Source organism: Vanellus vanellus, assembly GCF_965231255.1.
Source record: "Vanellus vanellus genome assembly, chromosome: 4".
Lineage (NCBI taxonomy): Eukaryota > Metazoa > Chordata > Aves > Charadriiformes > Charadriidae > Vanellus > Vanellus vanellus.
Window position 1 is genome coordinate 50,854,688 of NC_138909.1, and position 24,739 is coordinate 50,879,426.

The following is a 24,739-nucleotide window of genomic DNA, read 5'->3' on the forward strand; positions in this document are numbered from 1 at the left end:
GAAACCGGTAGAAAAGCTCACGTATTGCAGCCCGGGTGCTCCAGAGCCAGAGTAGAGCCCTGGCTTGACACAGTCAGCAGAAAGGGATTTCGGAGAAGGGAATTTGAGAAAACAACAGTTCAGCATCTGACTTGGTTCCTATTGTAAAGTGCCGAGGTTGGCACGAAACAAGCTTAGATCATTCGTCTCTCACTGAAGCCAAAAGTTTGGGTTGGTACCGCAGCAGCTGCCACTCGGCACCTCCGCAAGCTACGGCTTGTCAGATGGGAAAGCGCATTATTACATTGCGTTCTTCCATTACATTTTCATATATTTAACTTACCATGAGGGTCAGACCGCAATTTCTATCCCCTGACACGTTCAACCAGGCGAAGGCTGCGGCTGGCAAACTCTCCCTCCCCAGGCTGAGCAGACACCGCATTTCTGAAAGCGCAAACCCCTGGAACAAACATACTAAAAAATAATTTTAAAAAGCGAACATATCACAAACAACAAAACATCAGCCTTTCTGCCCCGGAATCTACCTCCCCAAAGGGATTTCAGAGGCTGATGGAGCTGAGACCGAGCATCTGTTTAAGAGCGTTTCCAGCTTTTTGAGTTTTAAACCTCACAGCAGTAGATTTTGGGGGTGAATTATCAGACGTGGATTGTCAAAGCAGTTCAGCCTGTTTTTCAAAAATGGCACCACGGGTTGGAGAAGTTTCACCCTCCTGTGTCTTCCGGGGACAGATTTTCAGTGGGTATCTGGAGACAGAGGGGACAAGAAGCAGTGCACAGAAGTACCCCTTCTGAATGGCATTTCATTTCTCTAGCGTGCGTTTCCTAAGTAATGAAGCCACTTCGAAATAAGACAAATTAGATTCACTTCCATGAGAAGTTTACAACACACAAACTTGATCTGCAGAGACTGTCCCTGGTTTATTCTACTGTAACTTCAGGCCCTTAATTGGAAAGACTATATACACGAGGAGCTATTCCTCTTATGCTTTCACTTAGCTCACTGGAGACAAGCAGAAAACCCGGACAGATGAATCTAGATCTAAGAACAGCCACCGTCTAATGGCTACTCAACAGCCTTTTCAAAGGAAAACCTGTGCTGTCTGCTTAGACCTGAACTCAGCTGTCTTTCACAAATACATCACAAACGACTGGGAGGCACAGGCAGCTGCACCAGCAATTAATTGCCATTGAAAACTAAAATACTTTGGGAATCTCAGCAACATCTACTGCTTCCAGCAGCGCTGGACACAACAAAGTTCTCCAAATGGTGAGGTTTGGTCCCAGAGCCTGTGTCGTGGGGAAAGACGTTCACTGGAATGACACATTTTGCTCCGGGATGCATACAAAAATTCACATGGGATGTGTGCCGCAGTCCAAGGGGTGACAGTTTAATATTGCTCTTTCAACAGGCTTGTATTTTTCTGTAAAACGGGATCAATCTTGGCTGCTAGATACAGGATGCTAAACTGTGCCTTTATCCTTTGAATTTACAGAAGCTGAAAACTTCTAGAAATGAGCTTTGAGTCACAGTGGAGATTTTTCATCTCTTACCTTTGCTTCTTGCAATACCAGGGCTGTATCCTGTGCTTAAAACGGCTGGTTTGCAGGAGGAAAAGGAAAAAGGAAAAAGGAAAAAGGAAAAAGGAAAAAGGAAAAAGGAAAAAGGAAAAAGGAAAAAGGAAAAAGGAAAAAGGAAAAAGGAAAAAGGAAAAAGGAAAAAGGAAAAAGGAAAAAGGAAAAAGGAAAAAGGAAAAAGGAAAAAGGAAAAAGGAAAAAGGAAAAAGGTGCTGTTGAGAACATGAATTCTTGAAAACCTTCAGTTCCAGCAATCTGTTTCAAAGGACAGGCTTTCCACTTCATGGACTGGAAAGAGATGGCCTTGGAACTAATTACAAATGGCTATAACTTTAGAGATAAAAATAAATCTATCACCGTAACTTCTTAATGCAATAAACACATTTCACATACAGTTGGCCTTTAAAAAACATGGACAAGCAAAGAGCAAAATAACCAGAAACCCACAGCAAAAAGAAGTTGAAAGTCCCCTGGCTCCATTTTAATATGAATACTACTGGTGCTGCTAACAGTAAACATGTTACTGGGAAACACAAAAAGCAGATTCTGTTGTGGTTTAAGAACAGTAAAATACAGCACAGACCTAACTTTCTTTACACGAGGGCTTAATCGAAATCCTACTAAACAGCAACGGAGACTTAAATGAGATTTACTCTGATGCTTTTAGGTGTGCTGGAGAGCAAGCACTGCTGCTCGCTGAGCTCCCGGGAAGGGGAATATGCTGCAAAGCCAACAGCTGTGTTGGAGGCAACTGGCTTGAGAATTCAGCGCATTGTGGCGGGTGGGACATTTTGAAAATGGCTGGAGGGCTTTGGAAACACAAGTCTGAGATGCCAGCTCCTTGGGAGATTTATTTTTAGAGGTTGATTTGCTGCCCTAACTCCCAGGGTTCGTCCAGGGAGGACCAGCTCCATAAGCTTTTCCCAAACTATACAAGAATTCTGCTTTCACAGCACAGAAGAAATAGCACTCCTGCGTTGACACACAATTGCCTACCTCTAATACATAAAATCTGATACGTAAAGAAGCTCTTGTGGCAATTTGAGATAATTATTTTGCTCCTTTTTATGACTTTAAATCTTTGCAACTCAAAACATATTCAAGATTTTAAATGTATTTTTTTTTAAACTTCCTTACTTTAATCCTTGAGCAGATCATCAACATTTCCAACCAGCAACCGCTTATCCTTTTTAGGCAGCACATGAAAGAAGGGGGACAGATATGCAGATAAAGACTGTGCAAGTAACAAATGCCTTCAACAGATCGGCATGCTCCAAGAATGATCTACATCATCTTGGAAATGTCTCAAATGCCTCTAATCATCCCAAGGACATACTTTAGTCTGTTTATGGCGGCCTTGACACAGTGTCACAAGTCCCCCCAAAACAAACAATGCTCCTTCAAGACAGCACTCTGTTATGGCTCTGAGCAGAAATGTATGGGCAAAGAAAAGGGCTGAGACTAGATTTGAAGAGCCGTAACTGTTTCTGTAGTACAGAAAACGTAGGAGGGAAACTCCAGATGAGGAACTGCATAAAAAAAGACCAACTGGGCGATCCCGAGCCCAAAAGTGGACTTAAAAAAAAATAGAATATTGGATATGGGTTTCATGAGGTAGCGTGCATGGAGTCAGTCAAGGAGAGAGTTGAAAAACAACCGGTCTGCGATGAGCTGGCACTCGCAGATGAAAAATAGAACTGACCAAAGGACATTTTTTTTCTAAAAAGAAGAGAAGAATTCTGAAAGTAACATTCCAGGTCCCCCAAACGCTAGAAAAAAATGAGGAAGAAGGACAGGAGGGACAAACAGCATGATACAAGGTATGAGACCCAGCTAAGGTGCGTTCTGCAAGACACAGATGCACACAACGGGGGCAGATGGTGCAATTAAAGTGAGCATTCGGACAACGAGAGCGGGACCACTGTGTGAGCGTCTACTCAGCGTGGAGCTTCTGCTACTAACGAGGTGCTAACTACGGAAACACAATTTGAAGACCAAGAAAAGGATTGATCAAGTTCTTCGAGCACTTGTGACTTTGCAGGAAAGTAGTCTACCAAGGAAATCGGAAAGTCAATGGAGGCAAGAAGACAATAGCTGAAAGACTCAGAGAAGATCAGAAATCCTGTCACTTCATCTGCAGAAGATAACCATATTGGACTATGTTTTTCAAAAGGACAAAAATACAGAGCCACAAAGGAAAGGATGTACAGTATAATGAAGGCAACTGGAAAAGAAAACAGATGAATAACACAGTTCGGTCTTCCTGGAAGATGTGTCACTGACCTCAGTATAAAGGCAAATTGGCTAAAATGTGACATGCTCACCAAATTCAAGCCAGCCTACATGACCTCATGTTCAACATGAAACAATAACTGGAATTTACAGACAGAGAAAGCCAAATTAAATAAAGCAGTTTAAAAATGATAGTGAGAGTTAACCCCCATTTAAACAAACTGTCAAAGGAAATAGCAAAACCCCCATCACTTGACATTTTAATATAAAGCCTAGAAATCTTTCTGAAAGATTTACTTAAGTCAAAACGTGGTATCAGGTTTAATGAACAAGCTTATCCCATTTAACAGCTTTACTAAGTGGTCAGACAAAATTATCTAACATTACTCTCTGTCCTTAAAACCAATGACTGTTCCCCCTCCCCCCTTTTCCCCCCCCCAATTTACAAAAGGTAGAAAGGTTGGAGTGAACTGAGTAATTGAAACACTGGCAGCGCTGCCTCCTTCTCCTTCAAGCAGAACAACCGACATTGAAGCATCCACCAAGATTAAACAAGAGGAGAAGAAAAAACCCTTCGGTCTGAGGCAATGAGTGAGCTGGTAACAGCCAGACTGCAGCAGTCCCAGTCACTCGGAAAGCCAGCCCTAATCATTTGAGGTGGGAGGCTGGACAAGAAAATAATAAGGCATTTTCTCAAAAAAACCAAACCAAAACAAAACAAACAAAAAAAAACAAAAAAAAAAACACACTAAAGAGAAAAGCCTTGAGGCTTGTTATAAAGGAAGCTGAAGTGTTTTACCCTGAATGGAAAAGGCCTCTTGTTGCTGGCTTGGTAGCAACCTTGTATGACCTTTAAACAATGTTCTCACATTTTGGATTGTAAAAACAAAATGTTATAAAAAAAAAAACAAACCAAACAAACAACAAAACCAACACCCAAAAAAACCCCAAACACAAAACCGAACCCAAACCCCCAGCCCAAGCTGCAGTGACTTCAGGACTGACCCACAGTAATTCCAACTGGAAACCTGTCCCAGGACCTCCCTGCTGACAAGATCTTTTCCTAACCCCCCATTTCTGCCTGTCTGTTCTTACACCAGCATTTCTTTAACATTTCGCCTTCCTCTTCAGCACTTACTATAGTCATTTCCCCAACTCAACCTCCACTTTGAGCAGAAAAAGCCAAGTTACTCTGATTTCATCTCACCTGATAACCCCTCTCACACCTTCAGTCTTTGCTACGACTTCAGCTTGAGCCCATCTTTTCAAAAATGCACGACCAAAACTATATATCAAATGCTCCAGGTCCTGTGTAGCATCTCTGATCCATTCCCATCCCCACCGAAAATACTCTGCTGGATGCATCTGCCATCATACCGTTCTTTTCCGCGGCTCCCCCGCAGCGACAATCAATCAGTCCCACCGTGGGAAATCGCTAATGGCTCCTTTTTCTGGCAAGTTTTTGTTTTGACTTGCAACTACCTGACTTTGCATTTGCACAACAAGTGGGATCTTTCTGCTTCCAACAGCCCGTTCTTTGATACCATCCAACTCTCGTGCAGCGTCCAGAGCCTCCTGCGCACTGGTGACGCCTACCACCTCTGAGCCAGCGGCAGTTTCGGTGCTCGGCCTCCTTCTCGGCCAACATCCTTATTTCAAACGACAACAGCAAAAGTTACGACTGAGGCAGGCACTTTGATTATCTCCTCCTTCACCTTCTAACACTGCCTCAGGTCATCTCCTGTGGCCCTCTTCTGCCACTGCCTTCCCCGCTTTATATTTTCCCACTAACTACATCGTCTTCTGTCAAAACTTTATTTAGCGCATCCTTTACCAGACGGAGGAAATCTAATCACATTTCCACTACCCAACAGAAGCAGCCGTGAACTATATAAGGTTAGTCTGGCACAACAGCCTTTGTTCATTATGGTACACTTTTCCACTTTTCCAATTAGTCATTTACTCCAAGCCTTTTTTTTTTTTTTTTCCTCATTTTTTAATTCAGCTTTTCAGACCATAACCCATCAGTCAGTACCCTTCAGTCTTGTCATTGCCAGGGTGGCTTTCCTTTTCTGCTCCAATATAAGCAACTGAATTACTCTCCAGCAGTCAGACCAACAGATACGTTTCAAGCACCAGAATAAAAAAATATTGAACAGGTTACCACCACAGCGGCAATGCCCCATCGCACCCATCAGCGCAGTATTTCAGGCTCAGGTGCTCAATAGGTTGTGCCTGAGCAAGCACAGATGACACCTCAAAAATACGCAGCTGAAGGACAGCAAGCTGCAGAACGGTGCCCAAGAAGCACATGCGATAGATACTGCTGCCTTCATTTCTAGTTCATCAATTTATCGATTCACTGGAAACAAAGCTTACTTACATAAGCCACGTCCAAACTGATGCAAGAGAAGTTAAAAAAACAAAAAACAAAAAACAAACAACAACAACAACAACAAAACAAACACCCTTCTGGCGTTCCTTGGGGAGATTTGGTTGCAAATGAGACTGTCAGCAATTCTTTGCAACCAGATGTTAAATGTTTGTTTTACATACGTTAAAGAAGCATCTTCAGCCTGACAATGAAGCATCTTAAAACACAAATTACCACTGAAGTATGAAATCCTACTTCAACTGCAGGAGACCGCATTTGTTTTTTTCCAAGTTTTTGGCCACCAAGCCGTTAGAAGTGTCTTTGCTGGGAGAAACTTGCAGCTTTAAGGCTGTTTTCTGTTTTGTTTCATGGGGGAAATAGGAATGGATTCACCATCAAATAAATCATAACTGATCACATTTTTGGCTCTGTATGTTCAAGGCAAACACCTTCCTCCATTCTTCCATGGAGAGACAATTTCACTTTATACGGTGCTCCTTGGGTACAGACCTGCGAGTTTCAATTTTTCTGGATTTGCAGCCTCCCAACATTTTCCTAACAGAAGCGGAGGCCACTCTGCGGACTCACAGGAATGGGGGCCAGTAACCTTTCAGAGATCCCACAAAACCAGCTCACTAACCTTAGGTGCGCAGTTACTGGTTCAGATTAACAGTGAACAAACAGACAAAGAGACTACCGAGGAGGTTTATGTCCAGGTTCACTTTTGCCCATCCTGGATTTCCTTCTTGCAGCAGCTGAACTTTTGTCTTGCCTTTTTAAACCGTGTAGGGATGAGGGACATCTTATCCAGGAGCACACGAAAGGCCAAAACAGCTTCAAGCTGAAATTCAACCGGCCTTAAAAACACTTCTGCCCACGTTCAAAGAAACAAACTCCTTCAATATAGCAAATACAATTACTTCCTGCTGCACGCTTCCATCATCACAAAAGCAAATAAAACAATGGACACTTCTCATGTTGGACTTCGGCAAAAGATGTTTATTATTATTATTATTATTATTGTTGTGTTGCTGTTGTACCTCCTCTGCTCTGCCCACAGTGGTGGCATAAATGCTGTTACCATATTGTAGCTGATGATGCCGGTGTACAAATCAAAATCCATCTTAATTCCAAACTCCATTAGAAACACAGGAAAAAAGATCAACATTTACGAAATGTAAAGGGAAAAATGGTATGGAAAGAATTATTTTTTTTTTATTTTTTCAAGCTTCCAAGACAGTATTACAAACAACAGAGAGCAAAGTAAAGCTAGAAATGAAATACTTGACAGCATCTGTTTAAAAATTACAGCTAAGAAACCTAATAAAAGTTGAATAAACAGTTACTAGAAATAAAAATTTTTACACATATGATATTTGTCTGGGATTTTTATTTCTTTAAAATAATTCATACAAATGGTTACAGTCACAAACATGATTTTAACCAAAAATATTGCTAGCCTACCACATTACCAGGAAGGAATCAATGTAGGCAATGAAATGCTGCTACTTTTCAGTAGTCTAGTGCCTTTTTCGCATACCACCAATAATATATACTTTAACTGGTGACAAAAAGCACAATGCTCGTTTATACAAAACCTTTTTTTTTTTTTTTCCTCAAAATCTCTTTGCAAGGTTGTCTTCATTTTGAAATAAGGGAATTCATGCCAAAATTAGAAGAAACTGTTTTTCTTTTGTTTACTAAATTATTCTAAAAAATAAGACAAGCAGGTAGAAAAAACAATGCACTGTGTGGCGTAGAAAGAAAAATGGGAAAAATTCATTGTCCTGAGAAGTTTGCCAACTGCCTCATTTTTGGGCATGTTTTAAAATATAAAAGAAAGGATTTTTAATCTCAAAATTGGTTTGTTGAATGCCTCCCTTATGTTTTTCCTTGTTGACAGCTAAGCAAACAAACCCTTTTTAATGTTCTAAAAACTGTACACAGACAAGTACATTCATGATATAATTAACTACTAACTTCTCTTGCTTAACAAAGAACCCATAGGACACAGAAACAGTGAATCAGTCCACTGGACAGGGACAAACTACAATTTATACGGAGGAAAAAATGTTTCCAAATCTTCTTTTTGTCTCCCACCTTTTCCTTTTATACTGTATATTGGACCAGTTTCTAAACCAATAATCGTCTCCTCCTGTAAGTTCATGGTTTTGCCTTTAATCAAAATCCAGGGTTTTGTTTTGTTTTGTTTGTTTGTTTTCCACGCGCTGAAGCTGAAATCTCCGATGTTGGGAATGCTGTTTTCGTAGGCTACAATTGGTCGCTTGGGTGGTCTCTATCAGCTTCTGGTTTGACAGTTTGGCCGGGGGAAGGAGCATGGGGCGGGTGGGCTACAGCAGGGAGGCCATGTGATAAAGACATAGGGTTGGGGACTATTCCTTCTACTGCTGCAGGTATGCCAGTTGAAGCCACGCTCACCACGCCTGGGGGATACCTGCTGAGAGAAGAAAACGAGAACATCCATCAAAACCAAGAGAGTTTGCTGCTAAATAAGGCAAAAGATGCTGTATTTTACCCAAATGAGAAATAAAGGTTTCCTAGATTGTTTCTTCAGATTTCAGATTAAATAGCATGAGTGACAGCACAGCGACGGAAAAGACCTGGAAGTACTGCTCCTCTCCAAATACATCTCAACAAGAAGTAATTCAGGGTAGGTCCGCACAGTATGTATCTGTCCTTTACAACTTCTCCTCAACTTGACCTTCAGGGATTTTTTTTCTCTTTCATTCTTATGCAGAAATTTTTAAATTTCACTGTTGTGGTTTGAAAAAAGATTTCTTTAAACTCATCTTGCACTTGCAGCTTTCCGATAGCCCTCTAAAAGGGCAGTCATACCCACACACACTTTAAGATGACAAATTCAAGCCTTTTGCACCGGAGTAATTTTTTCAGCATGAAACTTGCCACTGTACTTGTCTGAAAGAGAACCAGTTCTAGTTATTAGAGGACAAGGCAGACTGCAAGGAAGAGAGATGCAAACATAAAAAAAAACCTATGGATGGTTTAAAAGATTTCTTACTCTACCTGGACGAACACCAAGGCCTCAATATTTTATGAATTCAACAAATGTCACCCTCTGATTCAGCTTGATTTTATGATAGTGATGATATTATCAGGCTAAAAAAAAATTCTTGCAAATCTACTGTTTCAATCCCAAAGTTCAGTTGTAACTGATGAACACTGGTATTTCACAGTGCTGTATATAAAACGGCCACACATTAACACCCCTAACAAAAAATGTTTTCTTTTTAGCCAAATACACCTCAATACCCATTTGCAAGTTATCTCACACTGGCCACTTAACATCATAAAGCTGCACACTCATCCCTTGTTCTCTCCTGCTACATTCTGCTCACCCGAGCATCCCAGTGAGAGCGTTATCCATTTAAAAGGCTAACCACTCACCCACTGTGGCATGTGCTACCCTAGCATTGAACTAAATGGGAGAAAAGTCACTCGTAGTCTTGTCAGGCTTTTTCAAATATGACATTATTCTGCCGTTGATTTTCTACTCATCAGAATTCAATGCTGAATTCACCAGGGAATTTCGTCCCATTTCAGTAGCATCTTTTCTAAAATACTGCATGTTTGTGCTGCTCACCCTAAGTTCCCTCAAACTGAGAGAAAATCAGCGCAGAACTTATGCAAAAGTCAGAGGAAGAAAAAGCTGTATGACAGCACTTTTATTTGTTCTTTTTTCTTAAATCACAGAAACTGCTCTTTGCAAACACTGCCAGAGGGGCTCAGCATGGCTATCCGGCATGGCACAGGGACGATGAAGACACCATACACTGGCCTGGTCATCATGGGAAAGATTCCTACAGATCATACTGACTGTAATCTGGGATAGATAACCAGTATGTGAAAGATCACACCACCTGTAAGCCAGAGAACTTTGTTGCCAATTGTACACGTATTTACAGGGCTTCCTAAGCCAATCTGTTCTCCAGAGAGCTTCCTTAGAATTAATTTGCAGTTGCTAATGGAATTAGTTGCTTGTTTCCGTACCTCAATTTGAATCTTAATTATCAAATTTCTTCAATTCCTATGAAAACTGTCAGACTGGGTATTGTGTCACTTAAATTTAATTTTGAAACAGCTTATCTGTTACTCTAGGCACTCTGCAAAAAACACAACATAACAAGACAAAAACTTCCATTTAAAAGCCCAACACAGCAACTGTTTCCAACACAGGATCTCTACTTTCTAACAACGTATTCCCTGAGCATCAACACACTGGAGCCGGGAGGAATCAAGGAGAGCTCCAATTCTACAACTGTGTTTCCCTCAGGAAGAAGAGCCAGAGCCTTCCCTCGTGAAAATGGACGGTGCTGGATTAGCAGCATTAACACTTGCCTTATGAGCACATTAAGCAGTTCAAACTACACATCCGTCATCCTCCTTTGACTCCCAAATATTCTTTCTGTATATAAAAATATTCCTCTTGGACACCAAGTCATAATAACTGAGATTCCACCTGCCAGCACCTCTCCTCAGACACAGGCTTCCTAGACTTTTATTAACATCCAAAAGCTCTACAATTGTTTTTCTTGTCCTAAAGCTACACAGTGGCAGTAGCCAAAATAAAGATAACAAAGCCCTCTAGAGAAACTGCATTTTGCTTAACAACTCCCAACCCTATTTTGCCATTCTTTTTTCATAATTCGTGTCCATTTTTAATTTAATCATCAGCACTGTTCAAAACGTATCTCTGAAAGGAGGGCACATAAACTCCACAGCCTCTACACATGAGCATTTCTACCCTACATAACTTTCCCTTATGTTGCTATTTACTGCTTTTCAGTTCTTAACCAGCAAATACGTTCCCCCCAGCACTTCATAAAGGTGGTCCAAATCTTCCTCCTCTGGTTGCAGTAAGTTGAAACGTTTTCCGGGTAGAATGTCCACTGAATTCAATTTTTACAAAACCAAAAGTGATATATCAGTTACACCTCTCCTCTGCTACTTCATACTCTTCCTTCCCTTTCTCCCACATAGTCTTAATTTATGAAGAAAAATACAATAGCCCTCTTAATTACAACTGAAAGGCAACTTTAATTTCTATGTTAATCCCCTGCATTTTTTAAACTACAGAAGCACCGTGAACTCATTATGTTAAGCTCTGTTCAAGTCTGTCCGGAGAGCTTAAAAACTTAAGTGCTCACTTTTATCTTATATTAGAGTGTCTGAAAATCACCAGTGAAACACCTCAACATGAAATAACTCCTGAACTACCGACATCTAACTGTTCTCATCCAAGTACCTCTTCAGTACCTGGATATTCTTATCTTCTACTGTTTACAAGGCAGAAAGATAAGTCAACATGTCTATAAATTGCACAAGCACTGTTTACTGGTTGTTGAATTTCACTTTGCCTATAACCTGCATGCTCTGTGACACAGGAAATGGCAGGGGGTTATTTAACAGGCAGCTCAGTAACAAATACACAGTAGTAACACAAAAGCAGGGTATATCATGCTGCTTCACCAAGACTATTACAAATAGTTCCTTCTCAGGAATAGCGTTCTCATGGGGAAGGTCCTGTTTGCTTGACCTTTTGTGTTGACAGGGCGTCTTGCATTTCACATTGTAAATGGGTTTGTTTTCCACAGAATACAATGATATTCAGGAGATCTAGATTATATTCTGCTGATGAATGCTCAATGTTCTTTGCTTGCGATAATATCTGATAATTTAAGAGTTCTGTCCTACATCAAAATACAAGTAAATGATATATCCAGAATAAAATAACCTCGTTAGTTTCAGTTCACTGAAAGAGCTATTTGCATTTTTTAACATATAAATTATTATCCTAGGTCTTATCTTCTAATGCAATTACATGACTATGATACAGTTATTAGCACATCTGAAACATCATACTGCCTGCGAAAGACTCCAGAACTCAGCTAGTTGAACGTAATCTTGGATTGCAAAGAGAAGACAAACATTTTTTTTGAACAATCAATTCAAATTCTGCACTTAATCCATGTAGGAATTAAGCATCAGCAAACATTGCTATTGAAACCAAATTCTTCATAAAGCCTGAGCTTCAAGTTCCATATATTTTATACTGCACAAAATAGTAACTGCCTTCACACCCACACAAACACTATTCTATCGCCCCTCCAAAAACTTTTATTATTTGTTGTATGACTAACTTCTCCCTCAAAATTCCCCAAATAAGTTTTATTTTGCATTTGAAAAATAATTGTCAAGTCAAAATATATTTACGATGAATTTTCCTTATTGAAAAAACTTACTGAAACAATGTCTAAAAAAGGCATTCAGTCTGTGCTTATCCTGCTTAAATTAAATACATATGATCTTTACCTTGTAAATCATTAACTCCCAAAACATGCCTAAGTTAAAATCCATTTCTAGCTGTGAAGACTACTTCTGCTGGACTTGTGACCCCCAAAATGAGAACAAGCAACTGCATTTTATTTGGGCATGCAACCCTGTTCCTAACTGCCATGACAGGGTGGGAGTTATTACCCCCCCCGTTCAGCAACACCTGCCTTTACGCCTCAGTTGCATTCAGCTCTGCCCCGAGTACTCCAAACCAAAGTCAGTGACACCACATGCGGTGTGGAAGAAAACACATGTGCTTGAACTTTTCATTTAAGCAAACAAAACCACCCTTCTTCAGACATTTAGGGCTATGGGTACTTTGCCAAAAAATAAACTTCTGGATGTGATGTGAGATATATGCATGCTGATCAAATCAAAGTTACTCTTTGGTGCGCTTACAGGTATTGATAAGGAGATTAAGGCAGACATCTCCCCATCACTTTCTGATGAGACTGTTAGCAGTCATTGGGACATGGCAGCTTTGCTCCACTTCTCAGCTTTGCACAGCTGGGTTCTCACAGCGGGTAACACCAAAAAAAAAAAAAATAATTGTATCTATTAAAAGCATGGGGCAGCCCTCCCAAAGAAGGACAAAGATAAGAAAGATGTATGAAAAAGGACAGCAGAAAGATTAGGACAAGGAGGTATACAAGAAATAATGAAAGGACTGCACTGTCCCTTCCCTCAAGGTACTGAGGGAAGCAGCTGTTTGTAGCTTTCTCAGCCACTTCCATCCTACTTATGAGTAAATAACATACTGGAAGATAAAAAAATGTAGACTTTTTCATAAATAAAAATTGTGTGAGGCTGTCTACTAGGAAAAATCTGCTGCTATAACAGCTTCTAGGGATAAAGGGACAGAGAAAGACTCTCAAGCAAAGTAACTAGGGAACGTACATATTAGACATAAAAAAATTGCCCCTTTCTATTAATTATTAAGAACTGCTCACAGTTGATTGAGAATACATAGATCAAGTCCCTCAAATGCTTTTGCTTAAACATTAAATGTGTAATTTAGAAAACACTATTTTAAACCTATTTTCGTAATCACCACAGGCTATTCCACCATATTCACTACTGAGTTATTTGCTCTCTCGTATGTCTTGAGGCCACAAAACCACGTAACGATAGTTTATTATTGAAAGTCTTTCTGTAGTCTTCTGCTGCATCATCACCTTCAGCAAAAGGAACATAAACTTCCACTGCACTCACTGGAGATGACTAGAATGGTTTTACTTGAATGTACAAAAAACTGTGCATTGTTCAGATATTACTAACCACACAAAAAAGACAAGAAAAGAAAACATACTTACGCACTGCATGACTGACTTCAACTAGCAAAACAAAATTATTCTCCTGAATGCAACAATTATGAAAACAATATAGCTGGGGTCTAATCCAAAACCACTTCATTTACTAATAGGAAGGTCTTTTATTTATTCTGGAATGCATACCTCTGAATTAAAGAGGTATTTCTTTCACACCTGCAGCATGCTTACCTGTATGCAGCACCATTAAGTTCTGGATGAACAACTCCGGGATCCATGCTGGCCCAATGTGTAGCTGCAGTCAAATGATCTTTGTTAACACAGTTTTTCAGACTGTCTGGAATACGACCTAGGATGAAGCAAGGGAGACGAAATAAAAAAAAAATCATGAAAATTGTATGCCTTATGCTCTTAATGTACCTATGTTAAAAACAGTTATAAATATTTGCATATTTGAATCAATACATAAAATCACATGAAGAGCTTATTTTTGATCTTCATTGTTCCCCTTTTGTCTGGGACTGAGTTAATAACGGTTAAAATGCTCTGCGTAATTTTTATTTCTGTGTCTCTCTTTGTCTTTTGCATACAGGGTCTCAATAAAACCATAATCAACAAGATTCCTGCTTTCCAAGAAGCTAAAACCTGAATACAGAACATGGCTGCTAATCAAATTCAGGAATGTAGCCTACTGCTCTCTGTCTTTAAACATCACTTTCCTCCTTTTCCCTCCACGTTTAGCAGCAATAAAAACCCTTACTGAAGAATGTAGGATTCTGAATGTAATTTTGCCATAAAGCTGAATATGACCTACACTATTTTCCTGTCCTCCTGAACTTCCCCTTCTTGATCTCAATTGCTCTTCACATTTATTTACTGTAATCTATTAATCCTCAGCCATTTCCTTATTTCCTACAAAAAATTAAAGCGCATCAGGAAACTCCCTTCTTCATTCCTTCAAAACTTTTGCTTAACTTCTGAAGTATAACTGAAATTTTAAGAGACAGATACTGCAAAATCTGTCAACCTGATTCAGCACATACTGGACAAGCCTCTGACTGTCTTCTGCAGAACCATCTCCAGCCCTGCAAAAAATTAACATTAACAGATACGATAAAAATTTTCCTCATGGCAACAGGAATATTTCCACCTATTCAACAGGAGATCAATTGGAGCCTGTGGTTTTTCTGACATCTGTTTTGAAGTATCCTTTCTATAGTTTAATCTGACCGTTCATTTGTGCACACAGAGGTAGAAAGAGTGGAGCTTGTGTCTACCTCTGCTACTGTTGGCAATAGTACTCCAGAAATGCTGTCAAAAACTGCCTATGCTCCATCATTACAGAATTCAGGCTTTTTGTCTCCAACTTCCTACTGGAAATTTGATTAAGGACTTCACTACTCTTTTCCTGCTCTCTTTATCCATCAGCCTGACCACAATGGGGCTGTAAAAAAAGTCTTTTCATAGAATTGCTTTTCTAGTGGATACTATCAAATACTTGTTACTCCATGACTTGCTTATGTCACTAAAACTTCCCAAGTCTCCCATGCACGAGCCAAATGGGCTTCTTAGTTCAGTATCGGGCAAGATGAGGTACATGCCCCATTATGGGTGAATTCCTACCATTCTCCTGATTAGAAATCATCTTCTAAATTTAGCTGAAATATATATATATCCATCTAAACTTCTACCAAAGTTGTCCATAAATTTAAACAGTATCTTTCTTCTTCTGATGTTTATTATCCTTCTCAAGTATTTTTAAACTGCAATCATGTCTGCCTCCTTGCCCCTCTCATTCTTCATTTTGCTAACTTCTGTAAGCATGTTCTGCAAGTCTCCCCTTACAAAACAGTATTTATTTAGTTTAAACCTTTTTCGTAACTATCCTTTCACTTGCCAGGCTCGCCTTCCCATTTCTTCCATTACTGTTTTCAGTGGTTCTCCTTATTTAATACTTTGAATATTTTGATGTTCAAAAAAATATTTAAAGGTATTTAATCTCTGCTTATTGTTTTTGTTTTATACATCGTCACTGACTTTTTGGGAACAGCAGAACCACTTAACATCTTTAGCATCAGATGGTTGTCACAGTCTGCATTCCCTCATTGTACACCTTTTTCCAATTAGCTTCTCTCTCTACACCCTCTCCCCTCTGTGTTCCCCTATGGCTTTCACATATCCAGCTTTATCCCACGCTTCCTGTGTCTTTCCTACATTCGTTTCACTGCAATTCAATGTCATTCTCACCTCCCTAATGTTGGCCTCAGTTTGATCTTACTACAAACCATGTGCAAACACTGAAGCGCTGACAGCTTCAATACAAATCAATGACTTAGATCGCTGATAGCACAATCACACAGTTGAAGAAAATATAGGTCTGTCGTCCTAGGCACATATGTTTGGGCTGTAGCACAATATTTAACATAAAACTAGCTCGGTATAGCTGACTTTTACTCAGTTTTCAGATCTCAGCCTATTAATGTTTATTTGCACATCAATCAGCCCCCAAGTAGGTATCGTGTGTTGTTTTGTGCAATCACTCCCAGAGCTATTTGGGAGCAGGTAACAGTTACACAACAACTTAATGAATGTACTATTAGAGCTCTTCCAGAGTATAAGCACAAGGACCAATTCCAGCAAAGGGATGGTCAGACTCTTTAAGTTACCCCTAAACCAGAGAGAAATAGTCCTGTAAAGGGCATTTCGGATCAGGAGTTTAAGAGGTGCCTTTAATCACCATCCAGAGGAGAATCTTCTTTCTGCACAGGCTATAAATGAATCTAAATCGCCGAGCCTCTCTCGGCTACCGCTCGGGCTTTTTGTATAGCAGAGCAATGTGTTGGCACTGAGCTACTCTCAAGGTGACACAGATGGCCCTGCGTGTCTGCAGAGCATTCAGTCTATATTGCCAAGGGGGAAACAGCAAAGTCGTACTAAAGAGAGAACATTAGTGCTTAATGAATCATTTTCCAGTATGAAAATCCTTCCTTTTATTTTAGGCTACAAGGGATTCAAACCAATGCCAAATGGCTCACTCCTCTCATTTTATTTATTAGCAGTGCATGCTCAAGACATAACTGTTTTCTCTTATGTGAACAGTTTACAATTACATGGCAGTTATATAACAAAGAGACTTTGCTCTTTAAAATGCCAGACTTCTTTAGCAATGCTTTAAAGAGAGGAACATCTAAAATAGAGTACCCTCCCAACAAAATACTGAAAACTTTGTTTTGACATAGAGAATGAGTGGTCGAGACACAAGCATTACTAGGAACAGCGTGAAGCTCTAGATGCTTTATCTCAGAACATTACAGCTCTGAAGACACTGAAATTCCAGACTGTCCTCCAAGACAAATTTGGAAGAACTTTGGAAAATATAAAGGCACCAAAAAGGGAAAAAAAAAGGAAACAGAACTGCTTATTACAAGTATAAGTGTGCATCTAGGAAAAACTATGAAAGATACCAGCAATATCTGGATGACTTGCAGTCAAACCCGTCAAATGGGTAATATTTACAAGCAACACCAACAAAAAAAACCCAGATTTTTTACATGTAAGTAAGTACATTCCTGTTATATGGAAAAAGTACTCATTTTCTAGTACCTACTTTTTCTTTCTAATTGCAATGAACCTCCAAAATGATCTGTTCAAGTTCTGAGAACAGACTTCACGGGTATTTGCTAATTTCTAGGTTTCAAATATTAGAAGCAGTAAACAAAACCCAAGGTTGGTTCTTTTCAGCCTGTTTCAAGACTGAAGAATGAAAAAGGTCATTAAATAAGAAACACACAGTGAAGAAGCTAATAAGGTGAGGTAGTACCTGTGATAGCTCTTCGGATCTCTCGTGCTGCTTCTTCCCGCATCTCAATTGAGGCTTGTTCACTATACCAGGCTGCATGTGGGGTACAGATCAGGTTTGGTGCATCCTTCAAGGGGCCCTGACTAAAGCTAAATGAAGATTTAAAACAAGATCAAATGACAAAAAATACTTGGGGGGGGTGGGGAAGAGGGGAGGGGAAAAAGGGGTGTGATCCAGATGGATTTATACATAGATTAAATTCTAAATCAGAAAAGAACAGCATTTCTATTCCTTGTTGAGTTTGGTTTTAATTCTGTCAGTTAATTTCATACACTATTCATGGTATAAATAAGCAACAATCACCTCTCATAAACTCAAAGGGTAGAACCTCAGTATAGCAGCAACATTAGCTTCTGTCCAATGCACTTATTGCTAACTACAGCCACTGCCACTCCAATTCTCGTGCAGAAATGCAAATAGCAAGACCCAAATCAATTCAGGATGCCATTCCATTTGTCCATTTCATCACAGTTTTACTTCTACTGCATTAGCCAACAAAGCTCTGTTCTCTCAAGAGTCACTGTCAATGTGACATTTAGTCATTTAAAGAAATCTCACAATTATTTCCAAATAAGAAGCATGTCCATCAGCAGCCTCAACTTTTTTTTTTTTGGTAATTCAGGCTTTTTTTTCTGATATTTTTAACTATTTTTTCTTTCCTGCTCCTTTATAGAAACTCCACAGAAAGAAGGAAATTTACTTTACAGATTGATTTTCAGGGAAAGCAATAAATCTGTGTAAAAGTGCTATCACAGAGTAAAGAAATTGAAAATAATTGAAACTTGCTCCTCCTATTTATTTCCAGTTTTAATAATCTTGCAGTCAATCGTAACAACAGGAGAACAAATATTTTAAGACAAAAGCGTGCCTTCAGAGTTGGTCATAATTCATAAGATGATAGATTTCATGTGTAGTTCAATAAACATCAGAGTATCTGGCAAAACTCTTTATTCAAGAGTTGCATGCTGCGATCAGATAGACATGCAGCACTGAAGCCAAAGGAAATTGTGGCTGTAATCCTGCAACTGAATCTCTGCAGATGGCATCTCCATGCAGTAAATGGGGCTTCCTATAGGTGCAACGGTCTGCTTGTGCAGATCTGAGATCTGAATTGGGAAGAATGTATGTAGCTGAAAGTCCCCTGAGCTGTTAAGACTCTGGCTTTGCACAGCACTACTGCATTGTAATGACTACATTTAGAAGTAAATGAATGCAGGGTATGCATAAATAAAATTAAATATTTGTGATGTGGCATTGTGTCTCAGCAGAGGTAAGAATTCTGCCCAAAAGGAAACTATTCTATTTTTTTAAAGCTTCTATTCCTCCCCCGAGCTGACACGAGAGCGACCGTCCTCTCTCCAGTCTTTACAACCTGCCCTCAAGTCCTGAATCTGTTCCTCTTCAAAAAATTGTGTGGATTGTTCCCGTTAAAATTAACATTTGTCCCTGCCCATTCTGAACAACTGAAAAAGGCTTGTCAAATACAAGCAGTAAGCTAAAGCAGTCTATTCTCATAACTGTAACTCGAAGTCAGGCTCAAGACTCGAGGACATATCAAATAGGCTCGTTTCTGATTAGGAGTGCCGATATCATAATACCAATGCCACTTTGGGGAGTGGTACCTTTCTGCCTAAACGCTGATGGACTTCTCAGTGTCATTCAAAAACTAAGGCTTGTGCTACCAGCTCTGCTAATGACAGCAGAGTTACTACTCCCCTGATAATGGCTATAAAAGCAAAATAAAACCTGCACCCCGACCACCTTCTGTATCTTCACTTTTTTTGCAACCTCTTACATTTATGGCTTTCCTGCAGAGGCAATCTGGAAAAAAAGTATGTCTTTTCCTCCAAAAAGGTGTCATGAAGCAGTTATTTCTCACACCAGATCTCAACTCTTTGCCTTCTGAAAGAGTCTGTTCAGACATCAACATTAGTTGCCTCCAGGGTTGCATCAATGACAAAGGAGCATTCCCCTTGAAACCATGACACAAAGCCATGCTCAGGATTTGAACCCAAATCCCTGCTATTTCTACTAAATAAACCCATGGGAATTTTTTTTTTTTTTGAAGGAACTAAATCTTGGATGCCACTTTTTTCACTTCTGACCACATACGCAAGCTCCATCTACATTTGCATTAGTCCAGTGCTGCACAGATTCATGTTGCTTTACTAAGGAGTATTTAGCTACCAAATGAAGGGAAAACTCAATTTACTTGTTGCTGTTGATTGTATCATGCACTAAGACTTAAAAATAAGAAAGTGAACAAAATAAAAAGAAAAGAAAAGGAAAAGCACCTGAATGGTTCTGACTCATGTACATCTAAGGCTGCCCCTCGTATCCTTCCTTCCTTCAGGGCCTGTGCAAGTGCTTTTTCGTCTACTAACCCACCTCGAGCTGTGTTGACCAGGAAAGCCCCTTGTCTCATCTAGGGAAAGTTAAAAAACAAGAATGATGAAATAAAAATAAATGAAATAAAATCGTTGTGGCATTATTTTTTACTCAAAAGAAGCATCCAGTACAACAAAGGCTATTCAGCTGGTTTAACCTGTTAACAGTTGTCTTCCCTTTCCATTGGAAAGTACCACAAAATGTGATGCTTCTAACATAAAATGCTATTTCACAGCACTTAATAACCTTTTGTTTCTTGTAAGTAGTGTCTTTTAATAGAAGCGTTGTTTCAGATACTGTGCAGTAACATGATCAAAAGATACAACTGTGCATATGAAAGTGACAGATCATTTTATGCCTTTTTATTTCACTGTGAAATTGCATGAGACAGCAACTACAGCACATTCTTAAACAAATTCATATTTTGTGGTTTTCAACTTTCACACAAATAAAAGCCTACATGAATTTTTCAGAAAAATCAATGCTTTTGGATTTTCAAACACTTTTTCCTTTAGTTGCCAAAACAAAGTAGATCTATGTTTTATTTATTTTTGTTACTTCAGCTTCCTCCTCCCTGTGAGACTTTTCAAATAAAGGTCTAAAGGATTCTTACATTATTCAATTAAAAGGCATGAAAATGAATTTGGTTGAGAACGCTGTGTGCCCAGGAGAGAAGCTGTGCTGTGCATTGCGCAGATTAGCATTGTAGATGACACTGTGTGGGGAGAATTACAAGAATTTACACCATAGTATATCCACAACATGAAAACAAAGTGGCGGTTTAAATAAGAGAGATGGTACGGAAAAAAAATAAATTACTACATCCTAATACTTCATCTTTTACCAGATGTCTCAAACACAGCATCTTATCTCAGAAGCACTTCTGTGCATGAAGGTAAGCATATGAAGAGCAGGAACCAAGCTGAAGATGACTGATAAAAATCTCATTTTGTACTGACTCCATCTCTCACCAAAAGAACAAGAAAACCCCAACATTTTAACACCAAGTCAACTACTTGAAACCTACACATCAAACAAAAGCTTATGTAAATGGGTCCTTACTCTGAAAGACTGACTCAAAATGCCAAATTCATGAACAAGGAGGTTTGGATGAGAGTCAGCTACGAGAATTTTTTTTACATGAGATCATAGGAAATATTAAACAATTAACATGCATATGCTTGCAGTAAGGTTATAAGAAAAAAAAAAAAAAACAACAACCAACCATATTTTACTGGCCAACTCGCTGGGTTTAGTGTGGCCCTGCCTCTCTCCGTTTGCAGACTTTTGGGCTTACAGGAGAGAACCATCTATTGGTTTGTATAGCAAAACCAAAGTCCACTTAAAGGAGCAGAGCTAAGGGATACTTCTTTTAGTTTTATGTAATTAACTTGGGAATTAGAACAGTGAAGAAAGAAATGGTGGCATGACCACCATTGGTCTAGTAACAACAAGATGTTCCTGATGGGAACCATCACTGCATCTCCACTACTTGTCAGCTGTGAGAACTAGATCAAAACTAGCACAGGCGGGCTCACCCAAGTAGCAATCACACTTTCTCTGCACATATATAGGCTCGTCGGAGCTTATATATCCCTTCCTATTTCTGTTCTCTTTCAAAAAGATAACTTAGAACTAAGTATAGCCTAGTGTATTTATACCCCCATTGAAGGACTTGGAAATTTTAATCAAAGTGAACCCTGCTAAAATCTTCTGTCCAACCTTAATAACTTCGCTTGAGTTTTCATTTTAGGACTACTTACAAAATTCTAAAGCTAGTACTAAGACAAGTCCAAATCAAACAGAACATGGCTGCATAAATGCGTTCTAGTGGGAATGAACTACATGACTCATGATAAACTATAAGGGTTGATGCAGCTGGAGATGACCCTTAACAAGGGACGGGAAGTTTGAAAGCACTTCACAGCTAGAACTGCTGATGGCTGCTAAATTCACCTACACTAAACCTGCATATCTGCTTTAAAAATGTCTCACATTCAAAATGCAGCGTCTTCTTCTCAAATCTGTAGAACTAAAGATGACCTCAGCGTCTCTTAAGAGCACTTGATTACCACGGGTTCAATAAACACAAGCTTGAAACGCTTCTCTGAGCTACTCTGGGACTACAAGGCCAAGCACAATGGCTAAGCAGAATGCTGACTAATTACAGGGAAAAGCTACTGAAAGAGAAGACCGACGCCAAATTTTCAAAGACATTTTAAGGTTATGTAATTTCAGATTCTAAGCTAAATTCAGGGTGAGACTTTAGCAAAATGAGATGCACCACACTTCTCTGTACTTTGTTTAAAACTGGTTATTACATGAGCATGCAATATTGGACACAAGTGGCCTGCAATGCTCTAAAAATTTTAGGCCAACTCTAACATCTGTCAGCCTAAAAAAGCTATTCTGTCCTTTTTGATACATATTCAGAAGATGTGCTCTATGCAAACTAAGCAGTCAGGGGTGTTACAATTTTATGGTTTGCACATCAGCTGTTACATCCAAACTTCATCCCAACTTTTATCCAAAAGCAAGAACTATCTTGTAACATTTTAATCCTTACTTTAATCACGACGGATAACAAATAGCGAGATAAATCCATATCCTTCCAATACAGACTTTACTGTACGCATTTCAATTCAGACAGTATCAGTTTTAACCTGTTTTTTTCGTTTGTTTCTCTGACTAATGCACTGAGGCCTCTCCAAAGCTCACTGCATTTAACCACCACTCACCAACTTCCAGCAACACACTGGCCCAAGTTTCACTGTCCGCTGTGTAACGAGGGACCACTGCTAAGCCTCCAGATGGTCCCACTGAATTCAGTGTGATTCTGTCTGGCTCTAGATCTCTGCTTGCAAAGACATCTAACCATGTAATAACCATTAAATGCACCTGAGCACACAACAAAAAGAGAAAGTTCAGGGCAGGGTGACAGAGCTCTGTTTTCTTAGAGATTTGCATTTTACACGTCTTCATTTTTTTTAGAGTTTTAAATCCCAAACCCTGATTTTATGTTGGCATGGATCTGCAAAATCCCTAAACTCTCAAATCAAGAAGTGTATTATATCATCAGTTTCTGCTGTGATCCTACATGACTGTGGAACACGTTCATTAATTACTTCAGTTCTCCTAAAGTTCAAGAGTAGTAGGTGCAAACTATTTCTCAGAAGCCAAGCAATGATTTTACTGCGAAAGAGTACTACTGTTTCCAACATATACAAACACTACATATAAAGAACATCAAAATCAACTATTACATCTTAGAATTTCTTTCCTGTACACTATCTGCATTCTTACATCTCAATGCTGTATTTCTTGCTAGTACCTACACTGAGGTTGGAGTCAGAAGCTGGACATTTAATGAAAAAGCTTACTATCAGATCAGTCAATAACCAAGCAGTTACTACACCTAGATTTTGAAATTATTTTAATATTACCTAAAACTTTAGGGGGAGTTTAATACTAATTCCAAGCAACGTTATTTTTCCAAATAATGCAATGCTGTAAAGACAACCCATACATGAAGCGCTCTGCAAGCATCAGGACTGAGCACAGGGGGGAGCCATTTAGTCACAATCCTTAAATTGCATATAAAGAACTCAAACTGAGAAACAAGAGCGAAAGGCAGAATTGCTACCTGAAAACACACAGGTAAAGGAAGTAGCTACTAGAAGACAAAGAAAAAGTGCTTTTAAATAAATGCAACTTCATTAAGTCTGAGCAACATTAAGAAGAGTAAATTATTTCCACAAATGCAATGTTACTGAGCAAAAAAGACAATGAAAGCAACAATTCATAAGCCACCAGCTATTTCCTAATCAGTTATAAACCTGCTTGATCACAGAGCAGCAAAAGGGAAAGAAATTTCTTTCAAATGAGAACCTGCCTGTTCACATAAATAAACACTATACAGTGTCATCCACAGGCACCGGTGTGGAGGGCATCCACAGAGATTATTACCTGCTTTATGGTGAAGTCATTAATAAGGTGATGATTGTGTTCATTCAAGTTGCAGTGCAGGGTAACACAGTCACTGTGGAACAGCAGGTCCTGCAAAGTGCTCACCCGCTGCAGTCCCAGAGCACGCTCCATGCCATCTGAGAGGTATGGGTCATAGAAAATCACACTGAAGCCAAAGGCTTTGGCACGTAGTGCTACTGCTTGCCCAACACGCCCTAGAACAAGATAAACATGCAATGAGAACAGATGTGAAGCAGCTGGCGCAAGGTAGCCTCCTCCTTCTTGCAAACGCTTGTATCAAACCATACTGTTTTGTACCGCAATTGGAGGAGGATAAATAAGAGGTGGCTCCCATCCCACTTGAAATCATCACCAAGATCGGAAATGTTGCATCTGGGCTGTTTCACACTGCCTCGCTCATAACAAAGCAGGAGGTCTACACCTTTTGCAACCAGAGATCTGAAACGCCAGATGATGTCATGTAATCTGCAATAACGTGCGTAATACAAGGGTTTGCCTGCTGGGCCTGTTTATAGTAAAACACTACTGCGTGTGAACACGTCCTGCCAAGGACTTACTCTTACCCATGTCAGACCAGCTGGCTTTAATAAAAAGCTATAAAATTAATCTTCAAAAATGGATGCAGTAAAAGATAATTTGTTTAATCTGAAGCTCAACCATTCTCAATGCATGGAATCTCCTTTC

General features: G+C 39.4%; 1 protein-coding gene across 4 annotated transcripts in view; it reads right to left on the bottom strand.

Moving 5' to 3' along the window:
- Positions 1-7,170: 7,170 nt before the first annotated feature.
- CTBP1 (C-terminal binding protein 1) overlaps positions 7,171-24,739 on the bottom strand; it is a 71,778-nt gene continuing 54,209 nt past the window's right edge. For 3 of the 4 annotated variants that reach the window (XM_082482108.1, XM_082482111.1, XM_082482110.1), the window contains 5 exons: positions 24,035-24,249; positions 19,975-20,105; positions 17,642-17,769; positions 14,053-14,170; positions 7,171-8,639 (listed from right to left, as the gene is read on the bottom strand). In XM_082482108.1, the coding sequence (XP_082338234.1) occupies positions 8,453-8,639; positions 14,053-14,170; positions 17,642-17,769; positions 19,975-20,105; positions 24,035-24,249 (779 nt within the window). In that variant the 3' untranslated portion in view covers positions 7,171-8,452. The remainder of the gene's footprint in view (positions 8,640-14,052; positions 14,171-17,641; positions 17,770-19,974; positions 20,106-24,034; positions 24,250-24,739) is intronic. The other variant, XM_082482109.1, reaches the window with a different exon arrangement.